The 12,078-nt window shown below is 35.0% G+C and overlaps 1 protein-coding gene across 1 annotated transcript in view; it reads left to right on the forward strand.

Moving 5' to 3' along the window:
- The window catches only part of LRRC72 (leucine rich repeat containing 72), a 50,754-nt gene extending 40,377 nt beyond the window's left edge, over positions 1-10,377 (forward strand). Inside the window, exons 6-9 of the mRNA XM_021935971.2 lie at positions 849-938; positions 1,927-2,079; positions 8,754-8,781; positions 10,012-10,377. Coding sequence (XP_021791663.2) covers positions 849-938; positions 1,927-2,079; positions 8,754-8,781; positions 10,012-10,177 — 437 coding nt within the window. The 3' untranslated portion in view covers positions 10,178-10,377. The remainder of the gene's footprint in view (positions 1-848; positions 939-1,926; positions 2,080-8,753; positions 8,782-10,011) is intronic.
- The last annotated feature ends 1,701 nt before the right edge of the window (positions 10,378-12,078 follow it).

A 12,078-nucleotide genomic window follows, 5' to 3' on the forward strand; every position in this document is an offset into this window, starting at 1 on the left:
TTTAAAGTTTTATTTCACATTGTGCTGAAAAAAAAAGTTTATTATCATCTAGGATGAATAGGGAAAATATCATTTTAAAAAAAATAAAGCCCTCACAACTTCTAGTTGAAGATGTTTAAGAACACCTATGTGCTGATTCCCAAGGGATATGATGTGAGAAGTGCCAGGGCTTCTTCTGCATCCACATGCCTCATTCTTCCAACCACTCCATTAGGAAGTGCGGTTTATTGCACATCCTAGCACCTGCACACCAGGATCTCAGAAATGTATGTGCCTGGCCAGAGATAGACAAAATGCAAGAGCCACATCTGCTCAGCTTTGGTCCTGCTGAGATCTGAAACTACTATCGACACATTCTGAACTATGAGCAATGGTGTGGAGGAAATAAATTCTATTAGAGCAGGATGTTGTCTCTGCCTATCTTCACACATGCACCCTTGTGAACTTGGAGACCAAAAGAAGACTACCAAGTGATATTTTAATAAAAAGTAGCCTCAAAACTCCAATAGAGCTGATATCTAGTTCTTCATTTACTAATTTATTTATGGACATGTTAAAAATTTCCCTCATTTGTGGCAGATTTGGGTCAATGATATGATCATAGCCCTTAGCACAGTTCCTAGTAGATAGTAAGCACTTGGTTAATATTTGTTGAATGAATGAATTGAACAGATAGAAAAATTAACTGCTGCTCTAAGTAAAGGTTTCATGGGTCTATTGCTGGATATGAAGAAGAGCTTTATAAGTTCTTATGTTTTATATGAATCTCTTAAGTTTTTGTATTTTATAAGTGATACATGAAACGGATTTTGAAATCTGACATTTTGTTTTGGATTCTTCATTTGCAGGTCTATACCAAAATCCTTTGTGCCAATATAACCTGTATCGTTTATATATCATCTACCACCTTCCAGGAGTGGAGCTGCTTGACCGAAATCGTAAGGACCCTTCCTTCTTGCAAAGAAATATTTGAGAAGTAGTCGTATAGCTCAGTGGTTATAAATGAAGACTACCTTTGAAAATACGTTTTTGTAAAAAATATCCCTTTGAATAATTGTCTTTGTAAATGAAAGTTTTTCAATTACTTACTTTTGAAAGATTTGCTCTCTAAAATGTGCCCTGATTTAGAAATTCACGTCTCTTTACTACTTGATTAGAAAGGCCCTCTAACTGAGCATGAGGACAGTGGTCCTTCTGGTTCTGGTTTTGACATTAACATGTTGGATGCCAAATCGTTTACCTCCCGGCACCTTAGTTTCTTATCTCAAAAGTGAGGGAATTGGAATAAATCTCATAAGGCCTATTTAAGTTCTAAAAGTCATGCTTTTTAAAATTCTGTAAATATGTATATATTGAAACATACAATGAATGATGACTTCTTTATGAATGCACCTTCAAGATAGCATGTCAGATTTCTATATGCCACATGCACACACACACAATCAACCTCAGCATATTACGCTTAACATTTTTTGAGGCCTATTTTGCTCCCAAATGCTATATTATCTATCTACTTACCTTTCTGTCTCTACAGGTTTGAACATTCTTAATAATTTATTACTGAGTAACCACTTTCTATAGGATACATCAGAAACTTACGGTTATACCTCTCCTTTCTAATAGCCTTGAGGAAATGAAAGGATGTTTCATGCTAAAATTTTAATCATCCTTGGTGATGTGTTAAAGGGTGTTCGGGATGCATTAGACTGAAGGATTAAGCTCTGTCTTGTGACGTGTGGGGTGTATATTGAGTGCTTGTAAGATTATGGAAATAACTGTGATAGCTCCTTTACAAAACAATTTTGACAGGGTGTTCACATATAGCATAGTTTAGATAAATACATTCTTGAAAGTATTCAGTTCTATTTTGAATCACTCTGCCTATTTATAATGCTATGCAATAACATTACTTTTTGCATTTATCAGAAGTTACAGAAAAAGAAAGAAGATCAATGATTACCATTTTTAACCATAAAAAGGCTCATATCGTTCAATCAATAGCATTCAGAGGAAAAGTAGATGCTTCGTGGGGTCCTAAATCACCATTTAAGCAAAAACCAGCCCAGAGAGTACCTTCAGGTATTTTGCAAAAAAAAAAAAAAAAAATTAATGAAATTAAAACTTCTCAAACTTTTGGGTAATTTGATTGTAATAATAGCAATACAATTTACAATAAACTTAAGTATCTAAATAATGGAATAATTTCTAACATATTTGCTAACTTTATAATACTTTTAGTCCAGTTAAAGTAGGTATGCAATTTTCATCCTCATTCATGCATGTGAAATCAGATGGGGTGCTGTGATAATAATGAGATAATACATTGAAGCCTCTATCCCAGTATCTAACACAGTATAAAGGGCTCAATAAATAAGCTATCATTATTTTTATTACCACTGACATGGATGATTTTTACCAATTAAGGCTATATAATTTTTGATAATATAGAAAAAATACGAAGAAGAAATAAAGATCATCTGCAATTCTGCCATCCAGAAATAAGCACTGGTAATATTTTGATTATATTCACAAGGTGGTTATATGCAAGTATAACTTGAATATTTTCAGGATGTTTCCTTAGTAGGAATTTAATTTCATATTTGTAACAGAAATGGAAAAAAATAGGGGTTTAGTTTTTTCAGACAGCAAAGAATACAAAAATACGGTATCTAGGGTTAAAGTTCTATGATGTCATCAGTGTTTGAGGATATATCTGTCTTTTGTTCTGCTACTCTTAGTGTGCTTTATGATTACAAGGTGGTTGGTATACCACCAAGCCTTACATCTCCATTCCAGGAAGGAAGAGAGGGTGGATGAGAAAAGGTGCAAAGGTAAAATCCTTGTCTTTATGACACTTTGCCAATGAGACAACATACATTTTTTAAAAAACCAAATCAATTATTTAGAAATAAAGGGGAAATTGAATTGAAAAATAGTTTGGAAGAAATTACCCAGAATGCTACATGGAGAAAGAAAGCGATAGAAGATACGAATTAGATATTGAGAAAAGGAGAGACATTAGAAAGAGAAGGTCCAATATAAGCTTAGTAATAGTTCCTGAAAAACAAATTATAGATAGAAATTAGCAGAAGGTAATGTTTAAAGTGATAATGGCTGGAAAATTTCCCAAACTGTTAAATAAATTCTTAGACCGCCCAGACAATTACCAGAATTAGCAAAGAATTCATAGATGCACCAGACAAAATGAATCCAAACACAAAAAAGACACATAACAACAACAACAACAACAATAAAAGTCTTCACCAAGGGCAAAACCATCTTAAAGCAGTCGGAGAGAAAACCCAGATGACCTACAAAAGAATAACACAGAGATTCACCACAAACTCCCCAGCTACAATCGTGGAAGTCAGAAAACAGTGATCAGAAGTTTTTAAATCAAAACCATAACGAGATACCATCTCACACCAGTTAGAATGTAGATCATTAAAAAGTCAGGAAACAACAGATGCTGGAGGGGACGTGGAGAAACAGGAATGCTTTTACACTGTTGGTGGGAGTGTAAATTAGTTCAACCATTGTGGAAGACAATGTGGCATTCCTCAAGGATCTAGAACCAGAAATACCATTTGACCCAGCAATCCCATTACTGGGTATATACCCAAAGGATTAAAAATCATGCTACTATAAAGACACATGCACACGTATATTTATTGCAGCACTATTTACAATAGCAGAGACTTGGAACCAACCGAAATACCCATCAATGATAAACTGGATAAAGAAAATGTGGCACGTATACACCATGGAATACTATGCAGCCATATAAAAGGATGAGTTCATATCCTTTGCAGGGACATGGATGAAGCTGGAAACCATCATTCTGAGCAAACTAACACAAGAACAGAAAACCAAACACCACATGTTCTCACTCATAAGTGGGAGTTGAACAATGAGAACACATGGACACAGGGAGAGGAACATCACACACTGGGGCCTGCTGGGGACTGGGGGTCTGGGGGAGGGATAGCATTAGGAGAAATACCTAATGTAACGGACAGGTTGATGGGTGCAGCAAACCACCATGGCACATGTATACCTATGTAACAAACCTGCATGTTCTGCACATGTTTCCCAAAACTGAAAGTATACTAAAATGTTCATATATATTTGCAGTTGTCTAACTCACCAGGCATGGTGGCTCACGCTTGTAATCCCAGTACTTTGGGAGGCTGAGGCAAGTGGATCATTTGAGGTCAGGAGTTTGAGACCAAGCCTTGGTCTCCACAACCCATGGTTGAAACCCATTCATCTCTACTAAAAATACAAACTTAGCCAGACCAATGGTGGCAGGCGGAACCTGTAATCCCAGCTACCTTGGGAGGCTGGAAGCAGGAGCAATCAGCTTGGACCTGGGAGTTGTGAGGTCCATGCAGATTGAGCTAAGATCTGCATCTTACATGCACTTTAGCCTGATGTCTGTGATCAGAGCAAGACTCATGCCTCAGAAAAAGAAAGTAGTCTTTAGATAGAAAATCTCCCCTCTTAAAAACAGTTAATGCACACAATAACAAACAATGCAAGGTCAGCCTCCACAATCTATTTTTCAGTGCTATAATTATTATCGGTGTGATCGCCACCTTTAGGGCTCTACATTTCTTTTGTTTAACCAGACTGCTGAAAGAACTAGAATCGTTTTTTAAATTCTCTTGGCTCCTTTTCATATTGAACCTCCAAAAACAAAATCAGGAGCAGAAAAGATAGGGAGAGTATTTTATTGCATTTGAAACTTTTTCTTCTTAATTAACAGATATGTTGACTAAAGCCTCTAATAATTGACAGGACAATTATTATAAATCTACTCATTTTCTGCAAAAGGTCACTATATCATAACAACTAAAAAGTATTTTTAGCCCAGAGTATGGCTTATTTTAGCATACCTTAATTAAGCAAACATTTATAGTAAAACACACTATGTAAATTTTTAAAATTTATCATATCATTTTGTAGCTTCTATATTTGTTTTGTTATAAATCTTACCTTATCGTGACTTTCTAAAAAATTATTAGAGTAATTCTAAGAGAAATATTAATTATTTTATTGAAAAGAAATTACACTTAAAAATGTTTATGAAGCAATCATAAAGCCACATTTTGATTTTATTATCCTTAATCTAAAGTTGAGAAAGAAACCAATTATATTTCTAATATCTTGAGAAGCAAGATCAATTTTAAGTTTTCTTCAAATCCCATCTATCAGTCCTTATCAAATAAGTATGGTTAAAAGGGTTGTACAAATTTTCATTACTGTCTCTGGGTTTTATTGCAAGATAGCCGGTATTCTCAGAACCAAAACACTTTGGGCTTCTACCTGGCATTAAGGAAACTCATTTGCAGATTTTTCACCAATATATCTAGATGTAGAAAGACATTAAGGGGAATTTAAAATAAAACACCAACAAGCTTTTAAAATGTCCATTAGTGGTCCAAAAGTGCGGCTGCCAGATTTCCACCATGTTTGCTGAAGACAGAGCTCCAGGTGCTGAGCCCAAGCTGGGGTATAGTGTCACAGAGCCTGGGCCTGGCAGCTGAGGCATGTACTACTCAGGAAAAGGGAAGGGTAAGTCCAAAAAGGAAGACCAGGCAGACTATTTAACAAACAGCAATTCACCAAAAAGTGCATCAGTACAGACAAGGCAGGACAGAATCCAGAGAAAACATATAATTGAAAGTTATGAGCTGGGAGATCAATGGCTCAGGAAATCAAGTCTTGAAGACGTTTCTGACTTTGGGTAGCTATGACATATCAGGCACACCCAGAAGAGTAAATGCCAACCCCTACCTATGCATGAAGGTTCAGGTAGGTATTAGAGGTCAATGTGAGATCTAGAGATTGTTTGGCATAGGGCTGAGCAATTGAGGGAGCTGTGTAGACTCAGAAAAATTTGTGAAAGCAAAAATCAGCAGTCAACAGAGCTTCCATGTTGCATAACTTCAATGGACACTCTTAGCACAGCAAACATTTACTGAGGCCCCCTCTAGAATTGTGCCAGAAAGTAGCCCTGGGCCAAAGAGATAAACTAGAACTACTTTCTAAGGGAGACACCATATACAAAAATAGATTCCAGAGAGATCGAATATCTAAATGTAAAGGAAATAAAAAAGAACTGGAAGAAAATACTTTCATAATCCCAAAGTGAAGGCCAATCAAAACCTCACACAAAACCCAGAGGCCATCAAAGAGAAATGTTGACAGATTTAACTACATAAAAATGAAAAACAATTATATGTATCCCATAAATATGTACAACTAGCATGTATCCACAATAATTAAAAATAAAAAGCATCATATAGGAAGAAAATTAAAATGCAAGATTGGAAGAAGTCTTTATAACATATATAATAGGCAAAAGTTAACACCCATAATTTCTAAAGGACATCTCCAAGTCAATTTAAAAATCCCAGTAGAAAACAAAATAAATGACATGGACAAGACATATGTACAAAGAAAGAAATGTAAATAATGATCACCTTCACTAATGATCAAATAAGTGGAAATGAAAACAATGAGATACTACTTTCATCCAACAAGTAGGCAGAAGTTTTAAAGGGTTGTTAAAGATGAGGGGGAAAGAGCACAATTCATGTTATTGATGGGAATGTAAACTCGTTCAACTCTCTTGGATGACCATATGGCAGTATCCACCAACATACAAAATGTGCAAACCATTTGACACAGCAACTAAATTTGATCTCTCCCTTACAGAAGTGCTTGCACATATGGACAAAGAAAAAATATATGGGTATAAGTCTGCATGTTGCAATATTTTTTATAATAGCAAAAGTAGTAGAAACAATTTAAATGGTCATTCATAGGAGAATGTTAAATAGACTATGGCACATTTGTATAATACAAACTATTCCATTATAGAATCAATCCATAATATATTTGGGGGTATTAAAAACACCTTGACAAGGTGGGCAGATCACCTGAAGTTTGAGACCAGCCTGGCCAACATGGTGAAACCCCATATCTATTAAAAATACAAAAATGAGTTGGGCGTGGTAGTAGGCACCTGTAATCCCAGCTACTCAGGAGGCTGAGGCAGGAGAATCACTTGAACCCAGGAGGCAGAGGTTGCAGTGAGGCAGAGATTGCAGTGAGCCGAGATCGTGCCACTGCACTCCAGTCTGGGCAACAGAGAGAGACTCCGTCTCAAACGAAAACAAAAAACAAAAACCATACTCATTGGAAAAGCAGTATACTATGAGTAATAACAAAATTGGAATTTTGTCAACAAACAAATCTCTATGTATATGTACATGTAGACATGTGAGTACATATGTGACATACAGGCTGGAAACATACACACAAAACTTTTAATAGTGATACTTAATAGTAGTAAGAGGAAGTGGAAAGGTTAAAGGGAAATTTCCCTTTTTGCTCACTATTTTCTTTATTGTTTATATTCATTATAAGTAAAGTATGTGCTTTTTGTAATTAAAAATGTAGAAGAGAACAGGGGAATCCTGTCATTTTTTGACAATATGGATGACACTGGAAAGCATTATACCAAATGAAATAAAACAGACACAGAACAAATACTGCATGATCTCACTTATATATGGAATTATAATAGTCAAACTCATAGAAGCAGAGAGTAAAATGGTGGTTGCCAGGCGCTGTGGGGAAGGGGAGATGGGGAGATGTTAGTTAAAATGTACAAAGTTTAAATTAATTACACAAATGAATAAATTCTGAAGATCTTACGTAATGTGACGATAGTTAGCTGTATTGTATACTTGAAATTTACTAAGAGGGTAGATCTTAAGTGTTCTCACCAATACACACAAAAAATGGCAGAGGTCTGGCTGATGAATATGTTATTTAGATTGTGTTGATTATTCACAATGAATACGTATATTAAAACATCAAGTTGTACACCTTAAATATATGCAGTTTTTATTTGTTAATTATACCTCAATAAAGCTGGGAGGAAAATGTAGGAAAAGATAGCCTAGGATGATCCAAAATGCACGAGAGACTTTTGTCAGCCACTTATGAAGGGAACAATGCTATGAATTCTAAGGCAGAGAGGCTGTGTGGTCGCTGCTGCTTGTGGAATGGCAAGAGCTGATACTGTGGGCTTTACTGGCACAACAGGTGCTGGTAAAATCCATCTGTGGACGGGCACTAGGCTTTCTGGAGGGAAATCAACAAAGCAGTGACCATCTCTGGAAGACACCATAAGAAATCCAGGTTTTGAGGACTAGTCTTGGGCTTCAAAGCTAGGAAGATCTAGATTCTTGTGATCTAGTATTTGTTTATTCTGTTTCTTTACAGTTAATGCCAAGAATCCAAATAGTTGAAATGTTCCTAACTATTTCTCCTCATTTGGACTGTTAGTCCATTTATAGACGCATGTGCCTTTCAGAAGAAAAGGGATAGGTTTCAGTATCTTATATCGGCCTCAGTATATTAATTACAAAAATTTCCACTTGGATTCCATTGGTACATTATAAATTGACTAAGCTTTCCATTCTCAGGATTTTGAAATTTATATTGTATTTAAAAAATTGCCTCAAAACCTAAGGCAAAACCCAGTATATCTAAGAGAAAGTTTTGCTTTGGAGTTAGATAAAAAGGGATTTTTGACAGATTGAACTATTTGTGTAAAGGATAACTTGAAAACAGAAAGCCCTGTTTTATTCTTTTCCTTTATAGCATTGTTCAGTTGTTTTCAAATGCTGGATAAATATTTTAAAATACTAACTTTAAAATGTATTTTTTTTTAGATTTTGGATTTGCAAATAATGTAGACAAGTAAGTAATTTTATCTATACATTTATTATCAGATTATTTCATAATTGTGTTGTCCCTTTAAATCATCTCCATTTCCTAAAATAGATTTTAATGAGTTGAAAAATGACTCACTCTTCAATAGATGAGAAAAATTGGTAGGTCTTTCTGTGATGAATGAGTTCAAGCTCTGTATTCATATTTGACATACTTGGGCTTTTAATATTACTATCAAAATCCCAAATAAGTAAAAAGATAATTTGATGCTTAGAAAAATAAACCTCCGTCGGGCGCAGTGGCTCATGCCTGTAATCCCCGCACTTTGGGAGGATGAGATGGGCAGATCACCTCAGTTCAGGAGTTCGAGACCAGCCTGGCCAACATGGTGAAAACCTGCCTCTACTAAAAATACAAAATATTGGCCGGGCGTGGTGACGGGCGCCTATAATCCCAGCTACTCGGGAGACTGAGGTAGGAGAATCGCTTGAACCCAGGAGGCAGAAGTTGCAGTGAGCCTAGATCATGCCACTGCACTCCAGCCTGGGTGACAGAGTGAGACTCTGTTTCAAAAAATAAAATAATAAAAACTAAACCTTAACTATTAGCTATTCTGAAAGTGGGGCTGTACATTCCTTGTTTAGCTATTCTCTAAATGTGTTCGGTCATAGCAGTTATCATGTAGACTTATGTTTTATATTCATTGGAATTTACATTTCCAAAAGCAAGCACCTCACTAAAAGTCCATAGAAGACTTTTCAAATTCATGAATACTGATGAATTTAGAGTCATCATTCCTTTTTATTTTTTCACTTAAGATTTTTTTTTTTTGGATACAGTATGGAATATTATCTCCACATACATTTATAAAATATGGCATAATGTAGAAAAAAACTTAGGAATGCAGTGAACTTAAGATAATAATATGCATATATCTATAAATATTTTAATCATCTCATTTAACATGGTTTTAAAACATGAGTGCATTAGTATGTGAGACCTTAACTGTACTAATTGATCCCCAAATATGTTCAGATACTTCATGTATAAAGTAAACAATATATACAATATAAATAGCGTCACTTAGCCTGAAAGTCATTTGTCAGTGGAGCCTGCAAATTATTTGTTAGTGGTACACAACTAATAACACAAATAACACAGAAAAACATAGCATTAATGCATTTGAATAAAAATTTCATTTTGGTCAAATTTTCATTTTTGATTGCTTTTTTTCTGACATAATTGCTTTTTTTGCAGAACTGTGTTCGATGACCCAGAAGATGCTGTTTTTGTGAGGTCCATGAAGAGATCAGTGATGACTTTGACCTCTATGAACTGGAACACAGTTCCAACACGAGAGGAAAGATACCTCGAAGAGGAAGGCACAGAACCGGCTCAAATGCTCACAGTTACACTGAGATGAGCCCTGGTATTTCTAGAAATCGTAGTGGTTTCCAGTTGTATATTAAACTTCCCCGTGACTTAGCGTATTACATACTACTATGATATTATTTGAGATATTTAAATGTAAACAGAAACACCAATAATGAAAAATAATTCTTACATTTTAGGTTTTTTAATGTAAAATTGGTTAAGTATAAATGTACACAGAAATGTATAAAATTCATAAGTGTCTAATTCAATGAATTTTTAAAAATTGAACATGTTTATGTAACTGGCATGCTAGATCAAGAAATAGAACACTATTAGGACTCTGAAAGCTCCCTCCTTCCTGTACCAGTCACTACTCACCCTTCCAAAGTAATCACTGTCCTGATTTCTAGACAATAAATTAACCATGTCTGATTTCAAAAGGCATATAAATGGAATCGTAGAAGATGAATATTTTGTGTCTGGCTTTTTTCACTTCACGTTGTAAGCTTCATCCATGTTGTTGCTAGAAGCAATGATTCTATCATTCTTACTGCTATATAGTATTTCATAGTAAGACTATAACACAATTAACTTATCTAGTGTACTATTTTTGACTCTCCTCTCTGGAGATATTTGCCAGTTCTGGCTAACGACCTGGGTTTGGTATAGCCAGAAACTTGCTCCTTAGGGAAAAAAAAATCCAAATGCTTTTAGCAGTTGCCTAGTACTGAGTGACAAAAGTGGACATTGAACATAACTCAAATTCATTACAGTTTTCCCTAAGGAGCTAGATAAAAAGCTTACAAAGGGCAGAGTGACATCTCCCTCTAGCTGATGGTGCTTGGGAAACACAGACACACTGTAGAAGTGGACTGGAATCAAAACAGGCAAGAGATGAAAGCCTAGAAGGAATAATGAATTGACATTGAGAATCTACAGCCTTCATTCACCTGTGGGCACTTATCATTCTGTGCACGGCCAGAGTCTAAAAATTCAGATATGGTCCCTGGAAGAAGGTTGCAGCTAGAATAAAGAAAACACAAAGATTTGCCCCTTCATGTAGGTGAGTAGCTGGTATCATGACAAAAGTGGTTGTTTTTGGCTTCCAAGATTAGGTGATAGAAAGATTTGAAGCATTCTCTTGCTTGAGCTTGGGCCATAATCCAAAAGACAAAAGACATAGTCCCAAAAATGTAATTCTAGAAAAAATAATTTTAAAAAATTAAAAGACATTTGTTTACATTTTTAAAAACAGATTTGTTTGAGAAACATTATATCTACAGAACATTTTATAGGCTACTTAATACAATAAAATAGGCAATAATGACATATACATTTTTGCAAGTATAAGCACTCAGTTATACTAATGACAGTTGCACAGGTATAACAGTTATGAGTAGACAAACCATATTCATAAAGAAATAGGTCAAAAAGTAAAATGTATATCGCAAATGCAGACATACAAAAAGAACATCTCTTCACTTATTGAGGAAGTTTCAGTGTTTTCATGCACACATACACAATGCTTAAACACAAAACAGTGTTGCAATAACATACTTTTGTGAAGTCAGATTTGTGAAAAATGTATAAAACAAATTATAACTCTAAGTCTTGACATGATTCCCATATTGGAAATAGAGGTATAAATTAGCAAATTATAAAAAGTAATGCTCACAATTTAAAATCGTGAATAAAAAACTAAAAAGACAATTGTACATATGAAAAAGTACATTATGGGAATAGGTTATAAGCTTTTGGGACGAAGTAGGCCATAAGAGTTGGCTGACTTTCACAATTATTTAAATATTTATTTATTTATTTATTTATTTATTTATATTTTTATGTAATAAAAAGTAAAAGTTCTTGTCCAGCCATCCTCCTGGGGCATCCATCTGTCTCTCACACAGGTCACTCAAGTTAATGGAAAATAAAGAACAGGGGACCTAAGTC

The sequence above is a fragment of the Papio anubis genome, chromosome 4 (genome assembly GCF_008728515.1).
Source record: "Papio anubis isolate 15944 chromosome 4, Panubis1.0, whole genome shotgun sequence".
Taxonomy (NCBI): Eukaryota; Metazoa; Chordata; class Mammalia; order Primates; family Cercopithecidae; genus Papio; species Papio anubis.